Below are 26,495 nucleotides of genomic sequence, written 5' to 3'. Positions count from 1 at the left end.
ATGGAGAGTCAAACACAAATGAAACAACTCAACAATACCAACAGCATGTCACTAAGCTTCCTTGTCCCTCTTATAACTTTTTCTAGAAGGACATTAAATAATGAAGACACTAAATAATTCAAGTAATTCAAGGATCATGAGCCTGGGATCCAAAGAGACAACAAATATATAGTAATTTGATTCGATCGCTAACGTTCACCTAATGGACTTGACTCGCTTAATTTTTCTGTGCTTGTCATTACATGCTCCTACAATGAGAACAAGGGTTTTTTTGACTGTCTGAAGTTGCGCTTTTATAATGCCAACGTGACCTGTCAATTTAGTAAAAGAGAAATAAATTATGCACTCTCTCGCCAACAAAAGAAAAAAAGTTGTTTGAATTGTTTACATTCTAATGGTTGGGGTTGGCATATTGTTGACACAAAATTTGTGCCTGAAATAGTTACATATCCTTTTCTATTTTGCTGATTAATAAATGGTCTATTCGGTGGTTACCTAGACCTAATCTGTATATATTCAAATTTTTGACCCCAACCGAATATGTAACCACTATTTTCATCAATGAGACAATTCATTATTATGAGAAATGTCATTATTTTGCCTTAGCATAATATGCAAACCACATGAATATCATAGTGCTTTTAATATTATAGTGTTTTTACTATAACCTTAAAAATTACATTAAAAGTTATTATTCAGAAGCAATCTAGTAAGGCATTGTTCTCTCTATAACAAAGAATATGAAAGAAAATATTTTGTTGGTGGAGCTAAAGTGGGAATAATATGATGTGATAAATAAGCAAATGTTTCTTCAGCTCTCTATCATTTGAGATCCAATGAAGATATCCATGAAATTATTCTTCTTCCAGAAAAAAAAAAAAGAAAAATTAAGATTTTCTTTAAATAGGAAGAATTACCTTTGAATGAATTTATTCCATGACAAAAGTCTTTCAACTGAAGAAAGACTCAAGTCACTCTATGTGGAAAATACAATTTGGGATCTATATAAATATTCAATTATTAATTTAATCATAACTAAACTGTAAAGATGATATTAAAACACAGAGACTATCAAATACATCAGTGGTTCTCAAAGTGTGCTGTGGAGATTCCTGTGGATCTCTGAAGCCCTTTAAGGGAGTAAGAGAATTCAAAATTACATTCAGAATAATATTGACATTTTAATTTCAAACATTCCTAAACATCAATAAACTCTACACTCATAAAAGAAAAAGCTTTTAGGAGGGTCTTCAAGAATTTTTAAGAATGGAAAGTGTTTCTGAGACCAAAAAGTTTGAGACTTTCTGAAATAGATGTATTTTTGAAAACCTAGAAGGAAGAAATAAAATTATCAAGAGTTTCAAGAAACTACATGCTAAATTTTGACAGATTCATAACATTTTACTTCTTATAAATTCTGCATTGAAAATCTATTGATGTTTCACAATCATATGCAATCAAATATGAACAGCTGGTCTTCCTTTATTGGTTTCCATGCAAACTGTTATTTTCTTCTGTGTAATTACTGACTGATTTATTTGCTAGATCTTTTGGTTTGCATGTGAATGTCCCCAGTGCCTAGATGATGGCCCTTTTTTGCTGTCAAATGTAATGGACTTTCCAAAGTTTCAATGGTAAAAAATTCTCAAGTTTTAACAAATTTTCAGTCATATATTGACATGTTTCAGTCAATTTGTACAAATCAAAATTACCTAATTTTAAGACAATAGAAACTATTATATAATACCAACCGTGATAGCTGAGAACAAAGAAGCCACTTGTCGTGAAATCACTGTGGAATTTGATTAAAATCTGATTTGAAGTACTATAGACTGATTCCAAAGCAGTATTGCCACTGAACTGACCAATCTGAGGTGAGTTTTGATCTGGTCCATCCCTATAAAGATGAAAACAGGCAATTTCATGGGCATGTTTTGTGACTGAGTTTTTTGAGAACAAACATTTAGTAGTTCAGGTGACCTCCTAAGTAGGGACATTATGAGAATTAATGAAGTACATTACAAACCCGAAAGTGCTATGTAAATTTCAGTTATTATATTATTAGTCGACAGTTACTAGGCCACCAGTATGGCAATGACTTCATTCTTGAGTCTTCTACGGCACAACTACTAAGTTCAAATAATGCTTAAAAAGCAATACAGAATGGTGTGTTAATAAATGCTTAACAGCCAGACTCTCTGGATGTTAACAAAAGTATGCATATATTTTAATATTAATCTATATTAGTAATACTTTCTTAATTTAAATAATAATCCAAATAACAAATCAACCCCTGATTTGTAGAGATTGTTTATTTCTGAGTTGTAAATGACCACACTTAAAATTGAACAATCAGCTCTCACAAACTCTTAACTTGATATCTACTTAGACACTCATTATCATAGATGCATTTAGCCTCTTTCGATTCACACTGGTTTTTATCTTTTTGAAGTTAATAATACCTTTGGGAGATTTCTTAGAACATTATTAGTAGAATCTTAAATTTAAATTTCTGGAATACCATCAAATATCTCACTCATTTCCTTTGAAGAAGTTTGTTTTTTTTGTCAATTTTCAATTACCCATAGATTTTCATTTTAACCAAAACAACAAAACAATGTTAAAAAAGAAAATAAAGTGCTCCACTTAAAGATATACCCAATGAAATTATTCAATGTGAAGTGAGCAGAACTAGAAGGATTTGTACAATAATTATTACAAACAAAAGCAACTTTAAAATACTTTAGAACTCTGATTAGTACAATGACAAATCCTAAGTACAGAGGACTAAAAATGAATTATGCTATTTCCTGCTAGAAAGGTGATGAACTTATTTTAGCCTGAGATAAATATATGTGGACATGATCCACATGGAAATTTGGGAGGTTTTTTGCTGGATTATGCAAGTTTATCATGATATTTTTCTTGTTCTTTTATTAAAAAAAGCGTTCATTTGGTAAGTAAAGAATAGATGTTTTTTTTTTAAAAAAAATACATATATAACTGAAAAAAAATCCAGGAGAAACAAGAAATTGCAATATTTTGCTTTTTTCAAATTAAAATTTTATCTTTAGTATGCTTTTTGACAACTGTTGTGTTGGAATAGGCATCATTGTGATTTGCCAATTCTCCAGATTTACTATGTTGTGATGGAAAAAAATCTGGCAAGTTCGTTATATACTGGTATTCTGAGCTTTCACATTTAAAAATTACTTTTTTCTATGGTACTTAGCTACCTCATGATGAAGGCCAACAAAAACTTATTTTCCTTCTTTGATTCTCTGAAAGATTTCCTGTCATTCCCAGTTACCGTTACCCAAGTTAAATACAATGTAGTAATTTGTAACAAGGAATTTCAAAATATTTTCCTTTCCTACCTTTTCTCACTTTGATAAGAGTTGAAATCAATCAATAATAATGGCTCTTGCTTACCAGACAGTAATGAAATCATATATTGGTTCTGTTTGGAGAACTGTAAAATTGATGTAAATTCCATTTCCTGGTGGTACTCTTACAAGCCAAAAGCAGTCCTGAAAGTTCGGATATTCATCAGGATATCCAGGAGAGTAAATGGTGCCATTCATTGCAGTTATATTACCACCACAGAGTGCTAAAGGAAAAAGGAAACAAATCAAATCAAATTATAAATATTGACTGCAAAAGTGGCAGATATTTTGCATTTCCTTAAGTAATATACAATATTTATCTGGTTATAAAGTTGAGACATTTGTGTTTGAGTTTTGGTATGTGAAATAAAATAATTTAAGAAAGTGAATGCATAGATAATGATGAATGTTGGGATTGGAAGCTCAATTCCATGTGGACAGTCTCGGGTGGGTAAAAGTAGGACTTCTAAATCTTAGAGTCTTACGAGGTCCTCCATGAACAGCGGGGGTTCGAGAAGGTCAGGTATTTCCGCCTCTCCCCGGGAGATACGTGATGGGTGGAGTCTCCCTGCCCTCGAGGTCATCCCGGATTGGAGCACACTTAGTTACCTACAGCATGGTATTGAGATGCAAACTGTGTGGCTGAAGGTTAAGTAGGATTGAGGAAGCCTGAAAGCTCTCTTAGCACGTGAGGAGCCAAGAGGACAGTAGGCTCCGCTTCTTTTCTTTCCTCTCTCCCCTCCCCCTCTCTCCCCGCTTGTACTTCTATTTCCAAGCCCTTAAGATCCTAGCCTCCTTAGGAAATCTCCCCCTCTTCCTCCTAAGGAAGACCCCCCTGCACTTGTAACTAGACCCTGTAATAAAGCTCAACCCTTGTTCGACTCTGGAACATCCTTTCTCTCATATGAGCATCCGGTTTTGGCCAGCCGAAGACCTCGGAGGTGAGGTAAGAAAGACTCGGGTAGCCCACACAGGCCTCTAGGCCCGGCAGATGAAGTTTTCCCTTTTCCATCTAAAGTACTACAAATCTGTTCATAAGAGCAAAATTGCACCCCAAGAGGAATTGATTTTAAAATGGCTTCAGTTACCTTCTCAGACCAAATTTATAACTGGTATAAGGGCAGGGTAGAGAAGTTTGTAAGTGTGAAAATTCCCTCTACCAACTTAGTAAATGAATCTTAGGAAGATCTCTGAGGCTCAGGAAACTGAAGGGAAACCAAAGTATGTTTAATTGTAGGAGCTAGAGGGCTGGTGATCATGTGCAGCATTCTCAGATGATGGTTTTTTTGATTGGTTGTGGATATTCAGTAAACACTTACTAGTCAAAGCAAGTGTCTTGGTTTGGCTCTTTCCTGCATGGCTGTGATGGAGAGAATACAGAGGAGAGGATGCTATGAATTTCTGAGTAAAAGAAGCTTTGGGTCCTTATCTTTCCTTTACATGTGGCCCAGGAATATCCGTCACTGATATTGATTCTGTTTTGTGATTTCTTTTCTGTTTTAGATGATTCAGTATTGGAGACAGCTATGACCTTGTAAACTCTGAAAGGTCAGAATAATGGCCCACCAAAGATCTGGGAGCTAGTGCTTTTTGTAGCCATCCAGCATAGCCATGAGGCTTTGAAGAAAAACCTACCTCTTATTGCAGTTGTACCTAAAACAAGGACTATCCAGGGGCTATGTTCTATTTGAAAGTGGATTTGGTGAGTCAAATCTCACATGGAAACTGCTTTAAGTTTGAGCCCATTCACCCCAGTGACTGAGATGATATGGATGAAAATATTTTCTATGGTGCCAGGGAGAAATATTTGTAACTTCTAATAATAAATATCCCCTTATTAAAGCGAATTTATGTTAATTGTTAGAAAAAGAATCATAGTATGAATAACTGGTGATTAACAGAGGGGAGAGCATACTGGAATAAAGGCTGAAGCCAACAATATTAGAAAAAAAACACCCAACTCTTCATTGGTACCCCTTGAACTCTAAGATGTAGCCAGTTTCAGTCTGGAAAATGAGGTCATCATATTGCTACTCAAAACTTACTAAAACAAGTCTGATTCTATGAAAGTAGGCACCAGGAGAGCGTATTTCCTGGAAACATACCTTCACACCTTGGAAGAGGATAATTCCAGTTACGACTGACTCCATGGAGGCAAGTCAGTGCTGAGTTTCCAATAAGAGTGTATCCTGGGAAACACTCAAAAGAAATAGTTTGGCCTACAGTGAAATCATTTCCAATCACAAAACCATTTCGAAATGGGCGTGGATCAGGGCAGCTTTGCAACTGATAAGCTAGGAAAAAGAAAAAAGAAATAGCAGATAAGTTAAGAAGTTCAGAGGCCTGAAGTTAAATAAGACCTGCATTTGGGGAAGATAATATAGGTTTCATAGAAAGTTATATTGTTTTTAATTAGTTAAATTTAGTAATTTGCTTTTATGCTAAATTATGTCAGTGATAGCCTAATATGAATCTCTTCTCATGCCTACAATTTTGCTGTTTAAAATGCTAGTACAATTCATAAAAATGCATTAAATTTTCTCATCCCACCCATGCAATCTATTCTAAATTAGAGTCTTTAGAGAAAATATAAATGTACTCATAGAGCTACAATTTTAATCAAACATATTCTGATTCTCTTACATGAAATGGGATTGCTTATTGGTTCGAACTGCATGTGCACATTTATATTTACAGATATATGTGTCTAAAACCTATTTATAGTCTCTTTTTAAAGTAGTTTTTTTTACCTCCAATGAAACAAGTAAATTTCCTGTTCTGACTTTTTCAGAGAAGTTGTGTACTAATGGATATGAAAAAATCATACTTTTATTCCAAGTAAAGTAATCCTTTCTGAAGAAGTAAGAATAAGCATTCTCAGTTACATGTTAGGAAAATCTAGAAATTTGGAATGAAGCATTTAGAAAACCCACACTTAATTGTGAAATAAATTGTAAATAAGCAAATCCTATTTTTATGGAAAATTTGAATTTTTTCTCCACAAGAGCAAAAATTCTGATCCAAATTGAGCAAGACACCTTAAATACTTTGACTGAATTTCACTCCAATATTATATAGATGTCATAATATAGCTCTGAGTTGTCCTATGGCAGGTTTTGTCCTGGGTTGGTCCTTCTCACTGTGCTAGATTTTTCATTTTTCATGAAGATATTCTGATACAATTAAAGGAAATCTGATAATTCATTGTCTTTCAATGGGAGTTGGATTATAAAATTCTAGGTGGATTTGGCAACATTATCATCTTAGACATAAGCCTTACTCACTTAAAGATTAAATGACTTGCCCAGGGTAACACATTCAGTATCCATGCTTGAACTCATCTTCTTGGATTTCTGACTCTTTATGCCATATTGTCTGACATGCATTTGTAGCCATATTAATGAAAATCTTCCTTTTCAATGGCATTGTTAGAATAAATCAAGGTTATAGGCAATACCACTTTGAGTAGACCTATGTATGAAAGGATACCTGTAATTTGAAGATTTAGGGTTTTTTCTTTCCATTTTCAGATCTGTCAGGAAGGGTAGGCATTGCAGACAACTTGCATTGGTAGAGGGGAATCTCTTTCCTCTGAAGTTCCCTAAACTAGTGAAATTTCAGGTCCAATCTTTTCCCTGTATAAATCCACACTCAGGACCAGATCTTTCCTCTACATTATGATGTACTCAATTAAAGATGATAAAATTCAATTTAGAATCAATATGGAATATGAGGCTCTCCATAAATAATTACTGTAGAACTGCAATTAATCATAGGTTTCTAGGAATGGTTTTTCTAGTTAACTAAAATTGGTAATTAATATTCTATAAGTTCATGATTTAACATATTGCAGTACATTAGGGTGAAGAGTCTAATGATCTTATTAGAACACTGCATATGTAAAGCAACATGTAGAAGTTGTAGGGAATTGACATGATCTCAGAACCTAATCAATATAATTACTTTTAAAAGACAAAAAAAACTAAACATCTTTTAAGCATGTTTTATTGAAACCCCACTCCCTCCTCCCAGAAAGTGAATGTAGTAAATAAGCATAGTAAATGAGAATTCCCATTATTTAGATTCTTGGTGCTTCCTTTTTACCTTGATATATTATATGAAATCCTTGCTTATTTTGAGAATAATCACTGTGAAAATATAAGCTGGTTTCATGGGTAGTGCTAAACAGAGAAGAAGGTATTTGAGGACCACTAAGTCGCCCAATAACAGTGCTTGTTTCTGAAGATCCGCTCCTCACTTCCAAATAATCATGAATTGTTTCAGTGGAGAAATTCACAAACTGCAAATGGACTCCTAAAACAACAAACAAAAACACCAAAACAAAGAGAGGTAGAGAAAAGAAACACATGTTTAAAAACTGATCAATGCAATGACCAATCATGGTTCCATAGGACTAATAGTGAAAAATGCTACCTACTTCATAAAAAAGAACGGATAGACTAAATATGAAGAAATTATACATGCAAATTTGGACAGAGCCAATGTAGAAATTGGTTTTACTTGACTAACCATATTGGTTACAAGGGTTTTTTTGTTTCCCACCTTGGAGTGTGTGTGTGAGTGAGTGTGTGAGTGTGTGTGTGTGTGCGTGTATGTGTGTGTGTGTGTGTGTGTGTGTGTGTGTGTGTGTGTGTGTGTGTGTGTGTGTACGGGGAGTGTTTATAGGGGCAGAGGCAATAGGAAGGAAAGAAAAATGTGCATTAATTGCAAAATAAAATAATTTTAAAACATGCTAGCCAATGTTTTGTATAATACATAAAAAAATTCTGGTCTTGTTTGTGACCTGTGTCATGGGTTCTTTAGTTTGATTAGTTTACAGAGAAAATCATTTTGCCATGCTTAACTGGTAGAGAATGTGTTTCACAAATGCAAATTATTGGTAATAAAGGAAGCATTAAATATTGGTCACATTTTATGGATTTGAAATGGTACATGCCTTTAATCATTTCAGAAAAATTCGATCTAATTTTTAACATCATATTAGATTATACTGCCCTTAAATTCCTGCTTTTCTAAAATATTAAAAAAAATTTTAAATTGTATTCATATGATAAATTCAAATTATATTATACATTCAAAATATAATATAACATACATATATATGTATATATATATATATATATATATATATATATATATATATATATATATATATATACTAAATTCTGTTAGGATAGAATTTTAAAAACAATTTAAAATACATTTGGAGGGTTATTGAGGCCAATAAGGTTAAAAATTATATTCTATTTAAACCATGCATTTAAGATAATAAGTAAGGTAGAATAAATGTCTCTGAGTAGTTAATGAGGGACTGTAAGAATCATGACCCTTGGTCAGGCACATCTCAAAGCAGTCTAGTTTGTTTCACTAATTTATAATGGATCTCTTCTGAACAAATATTTATCTAAGATTTTTAAAAAGTATTTGTGTTTTTAGCCACAGAATCACAAAATCTTTACCAGCCTGGTATAAATTCCTTAAATTTGCTGGTGTCCATAGGACATAGTACAGTGTGTCTTTTCTTTTGGTCTAAACTTAGCTCTTTCAAATTCCAGGAGATACTCCTTCATTATAATTTTCTGGTGTTCAGAGAAAAGTCATGCTGAGTATTTTATCCACTTATCGTAAACTCTTAGAATTAATAATCCCTTAAAGCCCCTTTTTCCCAATACAGGGATCCCTTCTACTATGCCTTTGAGTAACAGAGACACAGACACAGACAGAGACAGTGAGAGACAGAGAAAAAGAGACAGAAAGAATGAGAGACTGAGAGAGAGAAAAAGTTCATTGAACTGCTTTGATTACTTCTAGTCACAGATATCTCACTACTCCATTAAATAATGAGGTTTTCTTTCTGTGGTTTTCAATGCAATATGGCTTGGTTTTCAAGATGCCCTTTTATCTCTAGTTTAGGCAGTATATGAAAACCTAAAATGACTGCAGTCATTACATTAGAATAGAGAATGATCTCACATTACTATCCAAAATGTTATTTGTTTTCTTTTATCTAGGAATGATCAATAGATTTTATGGAAGAGTATAGATCTCTTCCATGACTTTCTTCATACTTATTTGTTGGTTATCATGGATATAGTCAAGGAAGTAAATAAACAATGAGGAATTTAATATGAATGAAAATTGTAAATAAAAAATACATCAGCTCATTTATTGAAAATTGCTAATGAGTCAGACTATATCTTCATATATAAAGTGAAGTAGAAAATTCAGATAAGTATCTGCATAAATGAACAGAAAATTTATACTTGTTTTTTCAATGAACTGAAAACAACAGGTGATTTTTTATTGACTTTAATTTTATTAGTTTCTCCAATTATCTATTTCACCACATGTATCCATATAAAGCACTGTAATGAGAGAGAGAAAGAGTGAGTAAGCACAGGCTCACCTAGTGTACTATAGCTAGGTAATCCCAGATGAAGTTATAAAACTATGTATGCTTCACATACCACCTAGGTATGCACTTGGGGCATCTTACTTATTTTTACTGCTACCTGTCTTTGACTCACTTCTCTCTGTCTGGAATTGCACCCTCAGGATCATATCCTCAGAAAAGTTGTCACCAGATCCTGACTGTTCAGCTTTTGAACTTATACCCTAGGGATGTGTTGTCTCCTTTGGTTAGTGTGAGAGTGCAAATTTACCTACTTCTTTATATCTAGCTGGCACCCAAACAGACCTAGATCAAATCGGATCTAGCAGTTCACTCAGGTCATCTTGCCTTCTGCCCTGACACTTTGTGAGTCTCACCATTCCTATTCCTTCTGCCTTTCACTGTGGGCTGTAAGATCAAGCAAAACAGAATCTTTTATTCTTTTCGTTTTGGTATAATCAAGAAGTATAATGTCTCTATTTGAATGTGACTAAGAAGGATCTTTCCCACCCTAGCCCACAAGATTTGTAAGAAGATGCTCACCTTTTATAAATCAGACATGGGTTCTCAACGGATATGATGCCCTCTGGCTCTAAAAAGTGTATAAAGACTCTGAGGTGCAGGGGTGTGGGGGCTTATTTTGGGGCATATTGACTGGAGGTGTTTGTCCAGAAGAAGACTCTGGGAAGCCACTAAGGGAGCCCCCCCACTCCCCTCTTTGAAAACCCAGATGTCCTGCTTCCATCTCTGATAACTATGGTCAGACAGTTGAATTATGTCTGTTGAATTATGGTCAGGCAGAGGAAGCCAAGTCTGTTGACTTTTGCTTTCTCTGTTTTTCTCTCTGAAGTTCAGGGTGCTGACTTTTCCCCTGAAATAACTGAATGATGTATGTGCTTGATTAAAGGAATGATACATGTGCTTGATTAAAGTGATTGTTAAACCCTCAAAAGTTGCCTTTCCTTTTATGAATGCAGATCTAAGAACTTGTGATAGCAGGCCCCCTGTGTATGTTGGGGGTCTTACTGATACATGGACACAGAAATCAAATCAATATTACAATTGTCTCTGAATGTTCATCATTTGACCTAGGGATAAACTCACCATCTCTGTTATGTCTCTTAAAAAACTCCTCTCTTCCTTGGATACTATCTCATCTCTACATGTGTTGCTTCTCTCTTTTAGATTGTAAACTCCACTAAGGAAGGGATTGCTTCAGTTTGGCATGACACAGGGCCTATCGCATAGTAATCACTTTAATAAATGATTTCTCATTCATTACTTTATTCATCCATTCACATACATATGTATACCTAGTATTTGAGTTGTGATAGGTAGAGATATTATTGAATAATATTAAATTAAAATAATCAGTATTTCACTTCAGGAAAATAGTTCAGGAAAAACAAAAATGACATATTCTTAAAGAAACATACCAAATCCTATAGGCAATTTTATTGTCCATGTACAATCTAAGCTGCTAGGATAGTTTCCAGGAAATCCAGGGCTTAGGATCACTCCACTGAAATCTGACATAGCACCACCACACTGAGCTGAAAAATAATAGACCTACATTAGGAGGTATTAAAATTATGTAATCACATGCTAAAATGTAGTAGTGAAGCCTTAACCCAGTTATTGGGTATTAAAAATATGTATAGCATAAAATAGTCAAGTTTACATAATAATGAAATTCTTAATATAAACATACTTTGCAAATGGCTTTGAAGATAACAGGGAAATCCCCATCACCTCATAATAGATGGAGAGTATAAGCTGTTTGTGATTCTATTTCTTAAATGCTGAAACAATATACTTAATGATTTCAAAGCAGAAATTATTTGGGTTAAACCCTTGCCATTAGCTTATGTAAATAAGATTTAACAAGAAATTCACCATAAATATGATCTTTCCTTTTCTTATGAAATGACTAAACATGAAGTATGCCAGAATTCTTAAATCCATTTAAAATGTGTATATCCCCTGTTCATCTTGTCACAGCAGAGAATCAGTTAGAAGAACAGGGATATTCAATATAAACATACATATTAGTCGAAGAAAAAATTGCTTGGTGAAAAAAAGAGTTAATGGGCATAAACTGTATCAGTTTCAAAATGTTAATCTATATGTATTCATATATGTCTATATGTATGCGATATGGACCATAATAGTAAATATTAATCATTTGCATATTTATACATGCTAGATAGGTAAAAAAGTATCCCTTTTATAATGTTTGAATTATTATCAGGTTGGCAAATTATTGCACACAAAATATCATTTGCACTTCTAAAGTATATTTCTTTCTGTAAACCCAAATAATTATGAGCTTTGAAGCGCTTCACTATTATTTGTGGACTGCTCTCAAAAAACAAAATGTTTTGACCATTGTACACAAAATTCTTTCCTATACTTTAATTCAACCCTAGTCTATAAAATATAATTCACTCCTCAGTCTTAGAATTTTAAATATTATTGGAGGAAATTTGATGAATTTTGTGAAAAAAAATTCTATCAGTAATTGGGATGACTGGTCTATAAGACATCCAACAACTGGTACGGCATTTTTTTTTTCTTTTAAATCAACTGACTAGATTGTGTTTGCAGATAACCTTCATTAGGAATTCTTTCTTTTAAGTATACAGTGAGAATCAGCTCCCTGTTAGACTTCTGTATACTTTTCTCATAAACTTGTTACCATGACTTAGATTTCTCAGTCTAGTGTCTATGACTTTTCACAGATCCTCTAACATGCCTGGAAAGAACTTAGTGTTATCTTTTCTTCAAAGTTCCTGTTTTCTTTTAAGTTGTAGCTCAGTGATCATAATGCACATTAAGCCTTTCCTGATCTGATCAGTTTCTAGATCTCTTCCTCCCAAACTGCTTTATATTTAACTACTATTATATATTTGTATTTATTAATTTTTTTAAAAAATCATACTGTATATGTAAAGATGCACACACATATAAGATCTACTTGTTATCTACCTCCATGGAAAATAAAATCATTGAAAATAGGCCTTATGTTATTCTTTGTATATATGTGTGTGTGTATCTCTCTCTCTCTCTCTCTCTCTCTCTCTCTCTCTCTCTCTCTCTCTATATATATATATATATATATATATATATATATATATATATATATATATATATATCCCTAGAGTCTAGCCATCAATCAACAAAGTCTGACACAGAGTAGGTGCTTAATAAGTAACAGATGTTTGATCGATTATTTAAAGCAATTTAAATCATCTTTCCTGGACCTAAGGTAATCTTTAATATTCAGTTATAGCCCATTGGTTTAATTCATTTTAAATTTCAGACTCTGAAGTGCTTGATGTAAAATGGAAGCAGATAATTTAATGAAAAATTCTAGAATTTCAGTAAAGAAGAAATTCCTCTAAAAGGGAAATATATTGTTACCAGATTCCTCACATGATGATAATTTTTAGTAAAAGGAAAAAACAAACATTTGGGTCATTAAACACAGGTAGTTTGTTAAAATGAGATAATATTTTTAGAGTGCTTTGTAAATTTTAAAGTGCTAAATAAATGTGTATCAATTACCAGCATCTTTAACACCGCATGACTTAAGGTACTCTCTTCTTATCTTTCTATTTATCTTGACTTTAACTCCCTATTAACTACTTTTATTATCTCCTTTACAATTCAAGAATCATTTTCCTTGACAAAGAGAATACAAGCAAAATAAAACAAGAGTTGGGTGACTCTTGTGCTCTTATCTCCTGACAGAGAACAGAGGACCTGGTTTGAATTCTGGCACTGCCACTTACTATTGAGACTACTAATGTTCTCATGGGATAATTACCTAACCTATTTGGAATCTGGCTTAATCATTTTATGAAATTAAGGTCTGAAGTCGATGAGCTCTAAGATTCTTTCCAGGTCCAGATCACAGGTATATGATCTATGAACCAGAGAGAAAAGACAAAGTAGAGAACATTCAAATAAAAGTCAATACTGTCAGAAACAGAAGGGCATATGCTGTTACTAGAGTGACTAAACCTAGATTTCTTCCCTTTGAGAAGAAGTGGTTATATGATGAATTGAGTTAGGCAGCTAAGAGGTGCAGTGGATAAAGCTCTGGGCCTGGAGTCAGGGAGACTTGAATTCAAATCTGGCCTCAGATATTTACTTACTAGTTATGTGACCCTGAGCAACTCAATTATCCCTCCATTTACCTCAGTTTCCTCATCTGTAAAATGGGGATAATGATAGCAAGTGCCTTGCAGAGTTATTGTGAGGATCAAATTGAGATAAGGAGGATAATGTGCTTAGGATGGTACCTGGAACATAGTAAGTGCTATATAACTATTAGTGGATAATGTCTGTAAAGCACTTAGCACTCTACCTGACACATAGCTGGTGCTATATAAATACTTATTCCCTTCTCCCCATCCTTGGAATCAGCTTGGAAATGCTCCAGAACAAGAAAAACCCTTATCTATTCAGGTCTAGAGAAACCAATGAGTGTTTTGCTATTTTATTTGAGCTTCTGGTGCTTCCAAAAGTTAAGAAAGAAAAGAAAACAGGAATCCAGTAAGAAACAGTCTTTTTCTAAACGTACTGCTTTCTTTCAATTGGTAACTTTTTCTTATTTTAGTAAACTCCTTTTACTGAGTCAAGTTCTGTTCTAACACTTAAAGAAGGGATGAATAAATAAAGATAAATGTAAAATTAATATAGTTCCAAAATTTAAAGTAAAATCTTGGCAAAAAGACTTCAGTAAAATGTTTATTTTTTTTTAAAGTGATGGATAAATCAAGTTATGTTTATACCACTGATGCCACTGACAGTCAACGTTAGGTAAAACAATTAACACGGTTAAAAATAATTAGACATTAAAATATATCAAGAGTACAGAAATAAGTTTTTGATGAAATACGATATTTATTGACACCTTATTCTTAAGTAATAAAGAAGTCTTGAGGATATACTAAAATGCTGGGGTGCAGTTAACCCATCAGAGTATGTTTTTGAATATGTAATGGAGATAAGAACCTTTCTACAACTTGCAATAAATCATTAATTTCCTAGACTTCCTTTCTCTCCCACTCACTTCCCTGCCCAGTACTGGATATTTGAAAAATAAAATTGCAAAATAGAAATGTTTCAATTTAATAAGAATTAATCATTAGACTTACCTAAACAAATTGGAATAGGATAATTCCACCTTCTTACAGGTCCAGGCATACAGGTGATATGAGAATGCCCCTAAAATTATAAGCAATGTAGTTCAACAGAGGAGCTATTGAGAGGTCTTGAATTACTCTAAGATTCTGTTAAAATACTGAAAATTCCACCATCTTCGGCAGGCTTTTTTCTTCTCCACTTTCTCTTCTGTACTCCCTAGCATTCCTTCCCAGATTACTTTCCATTACACTTTATATATCTTATATGATTATTGGCATTTTCCCACCATTTGATTGTGAACTCCTAAAAGGGAGGGATGTTTGTTTAATCCCTTTATGAATCCTTGTTGCCAGACACACATACTACATCAAAGAAACTGCTTGTACATAAAGTAGGAATATAAATAATAAAGAGTATTTAAGATGCTTTCTCAGCTTTATTTTCTTATATTTATATGTATCTTTTAGTGTCTGGAAATAAACCACAATTCTGCAAGATTGGCATTAGATCTTGATATTCTTGATACTAAGATCTGTGATTTCATCTGTTATCTGGTAAAATAAAATGCCATTATAATTCAACAAAGACACATAAGTGGAAGTATCATAAACACATTAGTTTATAATTTATGTTTTAAGAAATATACATTATAATTTTTAAATAAAAAGAGGTACATTTATGAATGGAAGTCAAATCCTTTCATAAAATTAAAGAAAACAATTTGATATTCCTTATTTACCATATGAACCTGTTTAAAAAAATAAAAGAACACCGAATTTAACTTGTATCTTTGCTCTCTTATGGTATTTATTTTGGTATTTATTTATGGAATTGATTTAAAATTTTTTCTTCTCCATAGTTCTTTTGAATAAATTACTTCCTAAGTAATCTTCCTACTTTTTTTTCAATTTATATATGGTTGTTTCACAGCAGTATTTTAGGACTGTTAAGCAAAAATGAACGTAGGATTTTGATAGCCTCCAATGAAACAACAAAAAACATTCTCATAACACAGAAAATATACATAACGTTTAATGATATGTTGAAAGTAAATTTAATATTTTTGAAAATGATAAATTAATATAAATTAGTAGATGTCTAAAGTACGATCATTAATACTTTGAAAAATTTCCTTTTGTAAAATAAATAACTGGTCCATTGCATTAAACTAAATAACTTAAATTATTACTTTTTTTGAAAATCTAACTTTAGAAAATAATTTTTACTAAGGGGCCTTATTTCCTTGGGGGCTTTCATGAGTATTTCAAGAACACTGTTACTTTAAATTCAAGAGTATGTTTTATACTCAAAAATACTTGTTAAGGGAAAGAAGTAGTAAATATATAGACATGTAAACATGTATGTATAAATATATATATATATAAACACATGCAAATATACATATGATTACGTATATAATTACATTACAAAAATATAAACATATGTATAAAATGCCAAAGGGTCTAGAAATATCATTTGTATTTGCTTCGGAATGAATGCACATACTTTTACATTCATACTTCCTTCACCTCCAATTCTAAATTCCTCTTGACTTAATTAGCTCAATAACAGGATGGTCTGTGATTGATACAGATAATACAAAAAGCTGCTCATCAACCTATTGATAATCAATTGTTAAGCATATTGGCTAATGGAATGGAACATGAAGATTAAAACATTTTTCTCAAATTCGTCTTACCTGAAGGGAATATCCTTGATCACACTGAAAGGATACTACATCACCAACCATATATCTATCTCCAATTTTGATTCCACTGCTTGGAGTCTGTGGTTCAGGACAAGAATCCAACCCAATTGCTAGGAAAAATTAATTTAAAGAATTTGAAGAAAGTACCAATGTTGAGTGATCATACTTCAGTTATTAGTACTGAATAGAACACCTCATAAAATAGGTTTTGAAACTGCCATTTGAAATTTTATTGAAGAGGATTACATATAATTTATAAACACTGTAACCTCATACAAACTTAGTTTACCCCAGAAAACTAGTTACAATGCAAATTTGTTTAGGAGCTAGAGTATAAAAAATTTTGACAAGAGTTTGACATGTAATAGGATTATACAAAATCATGTGTTATAATGACACTCTAATATATATTTTTATTATAATATGATGATGGTTTAATTTGGTAGAAATATTTCTAAATTTTCAATATTATAGAAATGTAGAAACAAGTTGGTAATTTTTTTTCTTGAAATAGTACAGTAAAGGAGGCTAGAATCTATTCTCCTCTTGATGTCTGCAATTTTCCCTCAATTTTTACATTCATTCATAGGTCTGCAATGGAGGTCAGAAAACAGATCAAAACACTGCTACTCTTTATAAGAAAGAAAAGAAAGATTTGGCAAGAAATTTTTCAACAAAGACAAACAAAACACTGAATTAAAGCTTTTCATGAAAGGTTTCCCTACAGGAAATCATTTAAGGCATTAGAAACATTGCTTAATTTTGGCCAAAACAATGCTTTTTCAATCATGTAGATGCATGTTGACACAGTCTATTGAGAACTTTGTATCCCAAGAAATCACACAAACACTTACTACTGACTCATTTCTTTCTAATGGTACTTCTGGGATGAAATCAAATGAGTGTCTGGAACACATTAAGGGAAAGTATTACCAGTTAAAAATGATGTGCTATATTTATCAGTGAAAGTGTCCTTTACATATTATATCCAAATCACTATAATGATATGTTGAACGTTGTAGCCATTAAATTAAATTCATGTCATCATACACTTAGCATCAGGTTTTGAGATACTGTCATTCACTGTCAAACTGCAAATAGTACAAAGTTGGACATTTGAAATAATTTTCTTTTAGAAATCAAATCATCATAGAAAATAAAACAATGCTACAAATAATAAAAGCAAAAAGAAAATTTATCTGTATTTACTACAAGCTTTATGTCAGAAACTGAAATCTTTCAACTCTTAGAAACTACAATAGATGTGGAAAGGTCTTTTCATCCCATAACATATATGATTTTGGAATTGTTTTAAAGTCTTTGTTACTTCTAAATTTTGGCAAATATGTAGAAATATTTTCACTAATATGCTTTTATCTAATTGCCCATAACACTAAGCTTGGGTTTAGAACATGAAATGTATTCACAGTCATTTGCTATTTAGTCAAAGCTTGGTTGTATAAAAATTACATCTTGTTCTGGTACCCCTGATAAAATCCCATCCCTAATCAGTACAATAAGTTTATAAATAGTCAGTATAAAGAAACAACAGCAGAAAAACTGATTGCAAAGTCGACCCTAGGAGTCATATACAAACTGTCCAAAAGGTCAAAGAAGTATAATTTACAAATTTTATCACATATCAACCAAAAACCATATCCTGATCATATGTACTAAATCAGGGGAAGACAGTAAGCTGCTACCTTTTGATCTGATGACATATAAATCCTAGATAAGTGGAAGACTTCTACAATAAAGAACAGCAGGTGACCAAATCTGATAATTTTGAGATTACATGGACATGTTAACTGAAGTTTTACTGACAACTCTGAAATGATTTGGATACATTAATGAATCAACTCCAAAATGGCTCAGATAGGAGTTGGTCTGTTTCCCCAAAAAAAAACAAAAACAAGGCTTCATATTACTATCCCATGAATACTCTTTCACCTCCATCAGGTCCATGATGCTTAGTATTTCCAACTCTAATTCATGGTTATGCATGTGATAATCTCTGCCTTTCCCCTCCCCATCCTTTTTGTCCTTAATTGCCTCCCCTCCTTCACCATTCCATTCTCTGTTCCCATGCCTTCTGCTTTTGTACCCCTTTTACCACTTTACTTGGTAATTTCTGTGTTATTTGCCCCCCAACCTCTATGTCTAATTATAGCTTGATTGCCATTTTATTTCTCATTAACAGCTGTGATCTTTCACAGAGAGTACCCATAGAATTGGGGGTGCTTATCCCATTTCATAAATTATTAATTCACTGATATATTCTCTACAGAGTCTTAAGATGTATGCTTGGTAAATTCAATTGTTTTGATAAATAACAGGGTCTACCTTCTATAATTTTCCAGAGAAACTGTGTGTGTGTGCAACCATGAGCATTAGTGCCAATTGGCAATTTTATAAATTTTAACATATATTTTTTATTTTAATCTTAAATATTTAAGTCAATGGATTATTGTGGCTTTGTTGCAAGAGATCAGACTGATCTTCTAACCCAGTGGTCTCTAAATATCTAGAGTCACATAGTTCTATAGATTATTTTTTAATTGTATACTTCTACCCTCAACTCCTAATATATGTGTATTTACTAATTTATAAAGAGACATGATCTGGTCATGTGTTAAGGACAGGGGATTAGTAGGTGAATGTCCAAAGTACTTCACTGGAACCCTACTGACGATGGGATAAAGGTTTTTAAAAAGTCTGCATCATACTAGGTAGGTCCTTTCACTAATGGGAGACTTTCAAAGTGTTTCATAAAGGTTGTCGAGCATGGTCTGACATAGGAGGGTTGAAATCTGTGTCAATGGAGTGAGATGCCAGTTCAGTGAAATCACAGATCTATTTGAGTATTTGAATACATACATATATGCATTACTGTATTAATAAATATTTACATTATCAATCATACAGAAAACAGAATTAAAACACAAGACAATGTTGAAATAATATTTGACCCTACCATGAATTGGAAGCTCCTATAGATTAATGAGTAGATTAATAACAGTAGGAGATGGGTACTTCAGGCAAATCACTTTGCAAGTCATATGGAGAATAGATTGGAGATAGGGAGAGGTTTAAGCTATGAAATTAATTAGAAGGATATTGAAATAGTCTAGGCAAAAGACTATGAGTGCCTGAATGAGGTTGGTGGTCAGGAGAACAAAGAGAAAGGGACATAAGTGAGATATGTTGTAGAGAAAGAAATGAAAGGATTTGGAAACTCCTTACGTGCAGTGAGTGAAATTTGAGAATCATACTAATGCTTAGCAAAAGAATAGTAAAAAGAAAGTGTAGAAAATGGGTGAGTGTTGGGGAAAAGAGAACATAATGGATTGGTGATCAAGTGAACAATTTATTTGTGCCTACTCATCCCATGTTTCATCTAAAAGCAAAGAGGAGGGATGTGGGGATTGATTACACTCATAGACCTCTCTCTCTTAGAGAGCATATCTTGACTTCTAAGAGGCATGTACCTCCCCTGGGAGTTTAGCTGGGAGGCCAGTATGTGCCTTGGATTCCTGGATGCTGGGGGGTTATAAATGTACCAAGCAGCTGAAGCCTAGCTCAGAATGAGGAGGTTGGGAGCTTGCACAATAGATGGGGAATGAATGGGTTAGTTTAGGATATTAAGGGTAGATATGGTACTATTGGAGATAAAACCTTTGATTGACCATAACCCTGGTGCAGAAATTCATCACTTCATGCCTGGATTATTGCAGTCATCTTCTGATTGGTCTCCCTACATCAGGTGTCTCCCCACTCCAATCTACTCTCCATTCAACTACCATAACTTGCCACAGTGCCTGTTCCTTGGACATGAGAGTCTATCCTCCATTTGATGGACTTTGTACTAGCTTTTCTCCATGAATGGAATTTTCTTTCTAACCTCTACTTCTTAGATTGCCTGTGATTTCTTCAAAGCTAGGCTCAATTCAGCCCTTCTGCTTCTAATACTTCTTCCCTTTGAGTTTATGTTCCATCTATTCTGTATATATCTTGTACATACCTATTTATTAATACATTGTCTCTTCCATTAGGCAGTGAGCTCTTTGAGGGTAAGGAATGTTTTTGCTTTTCTTTGTGTGTTAAAATTGTATCTTGTTCTGGTCCCCATGACCATCGCCTCTGCTTTTCATCAGTAAATAAATTTTAGCAAGAAATAACATTGCAAAAGGAAGTTCAGAAGTAGCATACAAACTGTCCCAAAGATCAAAGGAGTTTAATTTACAAATTGTACCATATATACACTAAAATTCAAATTCTAGTTACATGTGCTGAATAAGAGGAAACCATCTAGGTGCTGTTTGTCAAAAATCTAGTCCTAAATTCCATATGTATTCCAGATCTCCACTAACAGAACATCAAAAAAGTGCAGATAACTTTGGAATAATGACTTTGAAATTTTACAGAAATATTTAAGATGATCTGGATATGTTATTGAACTAATCCCAAGGTTAGTTGGGAGCTTGCACAATAGATGGGGAATGAATGGGTTGGTCTGTTGCCCTCCCAAAATACAAAACTGAGATCTCAAACTTCTGTCTCACTCCTCATCTCTCTTTCACTTCCATTCTGCCTAGTGGTCCTAACTCTAATCCATGGTTTCCTGAGTAATATTCTCTGCCTCTCCCCCTTCTTATTTCTCCCTCACTCTGCCTGCCTTTCTTCAACATCCCATTCTCTGTTCTCATACCATCTGCCTCTGAACCACTTTTGTGCCTTGTCTCTGCCTTTCTGGGCTTTTTGCCCCCATGCCCTCCTTTTTTTTTAATTACAGTGTGATTGCTGCCCTGTTTACCATTATCAATAGTCATCTTTCCTGGCAAGGACCCAAAGAAGTGGGTATGACTGTTCCCATTTCATAATTTCATAAATTAATTTTTAATACACTTTGTATTCCCAGAACTTGGCAAAGTTCCTGGCACATAGTAAACACTTACTAAATGCATCTTGACTGATTGGCTAACCTCTCTGTAATTTAGTCTTAGAAAGTTACCCAAGGCATTAAATGACTTGCCCTGGCACTCTAAAAGAGAGTCCCATCCCTGTTCTCCAAAACTTTCGCTATAGGATATCCATCCAAAATACTGAAAGTCCTTTTCACTTTTTCTGGACTTGTAGGGAGGGAAAACTATTGTCACAGTCCAACTTCTTGTTACCTCTTCCCTCATTCTTGTCACCTGATTAGCGCATCTTCTTTTCTTGTCACATAATTTCTTAATATCACCCTGTATTCTTGTTCTTCATGGTTCTTAATTCTTTATATGCCAGAACATATTTTGACTCAATATGAGTCTCTCTATTTTCCTCTATGTGATACCAATCATTAGTTCTGATACTATTCAGTCTAATCCAATTCAATCCAATAGGTATTCATTAAGTGTCTACCATGTGCCAACCATTGTGCTAAATCCTGAGGATACAATTGATTTAAAAAAAGACAGTCCCTCAAGGAACTTAAAATGTAATGGGGGGAGACAGTATATAAAAGGAGTCAGGAAAGCAGGAAGAGGGAAGGGAGGAGGTCAAGGGATATTTCTTACAGGGGCATCTCGTTCTGTGGAGTTGAAATTAGGAATGGCAGCAGTTACAGAATGAAGTTATTTCCATTGCTAAATCTTCCATAAATTTTTGAATGATTTTGAAAGATAGATAGGTTATAATGATGAAAAAGTGCCTGCAAGGCAGTATTTTTTTTTACTGAACGAAATGCTTTTTTATAATCAAGAAACAATAAATGCAATGGGATCTTATGATTATTAGCATTAAGAAAAATGTATGAAACACCTATCATGAACCAAACTTTGTGTTATGCACTGGGGATACAAAAATACTTTTAAAAAAAGGAACAAACCCTACTTTCATCCCCACTTTTCAATTAAATGTGAAATAGTAAAGCCATCACCCATTGTTGACTATCACTTTTGAAAGCTTATTTATTACCTCTGATACTATCATTGAGGATGCCCTGGATTTGTGCATAGCTGATATTCATAAAGGTTTTGTATGTCATCTACAAGCAGCAGCATCTGAAGTGTCTTACCATCTCCAAAGAATCCTTCTTTGAACTGGACTCCATACTGGATTCATCAGAGTGTCAAATGACTTAGGCAAACACATCTTATCCATCTTTTCCTGTTGTTTATTATTGGAGGGTCATAAAACAGCATTGATTCTACTGCTATATATTCCAAAGAATTTTGAATGATTTTGAAAGATGGATGGGAGATAGCTTAATGTAAAAGAACTTGAAGGACAATATTTCATTCTACCTAATCAAACAAATTTCTAATAAAAAAGCATAATGGGATCCAATAAATATTACCATTAAGAAGTATTTATTAAATATCTACCATGTGCCAAACTTTGTGTTAGACATTGAAGATATAAAAACTTTTTTAATTAAAAATCCTTACTTTCAGCCTTTATCTTTAAGATAGATGTGAGATGATAAAGTTATATTGTTTATTCCCTATGATGTTATCATTAAGGAGGTCCTGGATTTGTACATAACTGATTTTCATAAGGATTTGGTATACTTGGGTCAGTAGTTATTGCTGCTTTTTCACTCAACTCTTGTTTAATATTAATCAGATCTGACATTTTTCCCTCCTGTTAGCATCTTCCTTTCTTTTTTTAAAACTTTTAAAAAAATGAATTTTAAAAAATATTTCATTTTTAATTTATGGCATAAAACAAGCATATCTGTAATGTAATGTAATAAAAAGATGATTGCACACGAAACCGCAAATCTACTATGTGTAACTTGCTATTCCTTTTAAATATACAGTTACCATGTAAATTTATTTTTTTCTATTTTCCTTTTTTACTCTTTACCAAATTCTCATTCAATATCTACTTTTCCATATCATGTTGTTGCTCTAATCAAATCTTCCTGGGTTCCTGGTTCAGTGAAAGGGAGTGGATTTGGAGTCAAAAAACCTAGGCTTGAATCTGATCTCTAACCCTGAGTATGCTTGCGACTTTGGGCAGCTCACTTCAACTCACTAGGTCTCATTTTCTTCATCTGAAAAATGAGAGGGTGATTCTAGATGGTCTCTGATGGCCTCCCTTCCAGGATTAGATCTATTATTCTATGGTAGATTTATGTTAACTACAAGAGAATGAATATTGTGCCACAGGTTAGAAGGGGAAGGGAATAAGCATCTACAAAGCACCTACTATACACATCAGGTACTGTGTTTGTTGTTTTTTTCTCAAAAAGAACCAATAATATCAGGAAGGTGATGTCTTGGCTTGCAAGTGAATTGGATTTAAATGAGTCAGGGCTGTGCAAAGTCACCAGCTCTCACTTTCTCCTTCAGAACCATCTGGGTCCAGTAGTAAGATACAGATCAGGATGACTGGAGATGACTGTAATGCAGTGGAGAGACCTTGGCCTTTTTAAGCTAAGGACTTCCCCAGGTCTCAGTTTTTTTAAGGTAACATCCATTCAGTGATTAAAGATAGATAAGAAATGAGGCAAAAAATGAAATCTTTCACCTAGTTAAAAAAAATAATCAATCTGGGAAGGGAAGACTCTCAGTCTCAGGGTTTCTGGACCAAACAGAAATGATTGCTATTTATACTCACTCAGAGCCATCAAAATTCAAACAAGGACCAAGTGATACTTGGGCTGGGACCTACTCTTGGTCAACCATTGAGAGCCTGAGTAATTTGGAGTTAAGATATGGGCAAATAGCTACATTTGAATCCCAATGAGTTTTATCAAAGCCTGGGTTTCCAATTCTGTGTTTCAAGAAATCATAAATGAAACTTACATGGGGCAAAAGAGTTAACTGTTCTAGTTTTTTTTTTTTTAATAATAGAATAAATAAATAGGAAGAGAAAAAAAAGAAATCTAGCCCATAGACCCTAAGATATCTTGCTAAGAGCTTTATAAACATTATCTCATTTGATCCTCAGAACAAATCTGCAAGGTAGATGCTGCTAGTCTCCATTTATAATTAAGGAAACTGAGGCAAAGTCCCTTCCCTAGCATCACATAGATGTTAAATGTCTGAGGTTGCATTTGAAGTGAAGACTTCCTCATTCCACTGCACTACCGAGTTTACCAGAATATTACCTACGGAGATAAACTTTCAAGAGGCTAGAATTCTAGGAGAGAACGTGGGCGTCTCCCCACTCTTTCTTCCCCCAAGTTGTGTTGAGGCCTTTATCTTCTGCTTGTCTTTCAAAGCTGTTCATAATTTTACCCCTTCCTACCTTGCCAATGTTTTCACTCCTTACTCCTCTTCTTATACTCAGAATTTAGGGACACTGCTCTCCTTGCTAATACTTGAACCAACAATAGATCTCTTGCCTGGTAATTTTCACTGACTGTCAGTCTCTCCTTCCTCATTTCGGCTTCCTGCTTCCCTGGCTTCCTCCAAGCCTCCTACAAAGCCTTCCCCATTCTTTCTTAATTTTAGTGACTTTCCTCTGAGTTTATTTCTAATTTATTCTGCATATATAAAACACAAGAAATATGGACTTGAAGATGGAAGTTAGTCCAATCCCAAACAGTTGAGAATAAAAAATTAAAGAACGTCAGCAAGTTTACAGTTAATAGGGGATAGAAATGAAATTTGAACCATATACTTCTACCTCCATGTTCAACATTCTTTCCAACATATCATGCAGTCTCTTCTAGGCAAGAGAGAAAGGAAATATAATATTTTCAGTTATACTGCCACAGTTATCTCATAAAGATAATAATTCAACTCTCTTAGGAATACTTCTGATAATGTTTCTTCTATAAATGAGTTAAAAATCATTCTAACAAAATGTCTTCTCTGAGTCTTTCTCTTTAAGGTTAGCGTAACAGACTCTTAGGAAACAAATTCTCTTGGTCTTTTATCCTGTACTTCTTATTCCCTCTTAAACACATAGTAAACGTCCATCATTTAACCTGGTATTGCATACATATATCTATTTATGTATGTACCATTCTCTCTCTGTATATATACATTTATGTACACATAACATACAATTCAATACACACTATATTAACTAGAACATTAAGCAATGTTATAGATGGAATTATATTACATACAATGTAACACTACATATTGCATTACAGATCATATTATAGTAATATCATACAATATGCAATACGTATTTTATTAATGTAATACATTGGTTTACTATATATTGCATACATGTACATATACATATGTATATATAAATGCACACACATGTATCCTATATTCAATTACCTGTGAATATACTGTATTCCTAGTAGAATATAAGTTCCTTGAAGTCAGACACTAGCCTTGTACCCCTGGCAATTACGATAATGCCTAAGATATAGTAGGCATTAAATAAATGTTTGTTAATTGATTGATATAATAATTATCAATGATGTTAGTAAAATGGGTATTTTTGATGGGTTTTGATAGGTTCTTCCTCATTAGAGGTCACAGAACAATTTATAAATTATCATTACCAAGTAAAATTTCAAAGGGAATCCTTAGCCAGGTGTGGTTCGTATTCAATAGCAATTGAGTCCTTTTCTAATTCTGGGAGTCTATGATTCTGTTTATGATTTGTATCAATGGAAGCAATGCCTATACTGCCAGAAATCCTTGAAATTTTACAGTAAATTTTGTGTAACTGTGTAATTTTTTTGTTTATATGTATGATTATTTTCTCAATATCAATCAAGGAGTACTTTTTAAGCTTTATTATTCATTTATCCATCCATCTATTTGCCCACCAATCCATCCACATATCTACCCAACTACCCACTCACCCAGGCATCCATCCATCTATCCATCCATCAACTGCAAATCATGTCAACATATTGATGTCATGGTCC

General features: G+C 33.4%; 1 protein-coding gene across 3 annotated transcripts in view; it reads right to left on the bottom strand.

The window, feature by feature from the left end:
• The window catches only part of CSMD3 (CUB and Sushi multiple domains 3), a 1,632,969-nt gene that overhangs the window by 143,493 nt on the left and 1,462,981 nt on the right, over positions 1-26,495 (bottom strand). For all 3 annotated transcript variants that reach the window (XM_072603249.1, XM_072603250.1, XM_072603251.1), the window contains 7 exons: positions 16,652-16,770; positions 14,964-15,033; positions 11,235-11,351; positions 7,491-7,700; positions 5,492-5,680; positions 3,433-3,610; positions 1,752-1,897 (listed from right to left, as the gene is read on the bottom strand). In XM_072603249.1, coding sequence (XP_072459350.1) covers positions 1,752-1,897; positions 3,433-3,610; positions 5,492-5,680; positions 7,491-7,700; positions 11,235-11,351; positions 14,964-15,033; positions 16,652-16,770 — 1,029 coding nt within the window. The remainder of the gene's footprint in view (positions 1-1,751; positions 1,898-3,432; positions 3,611-5,491; positions 5,681-7,490; positions 7,701-11,234; positions 11,352-14,963; positions 15,034-16,651; positions 16,771-26,495) is intronic.

Source organism: Notamacropus eugenii, chromosome 4, assembly GCF_028372415.1.
Source record: "Notamacropus eugenii isolate mMacEug1 chromosome 4, mMacEug1.pri_v2, whole genome shotgun sequence".
Lineage (NCBI taxonomy): Eukaryota > Metazoa > Chordata > Mammalia > Diprotodontia > Macropodidae > Notamacropus > Notamacropus eugenii.
This window is presented reverse-complemented; position numbering and strand designations above follow the sequence as displayed.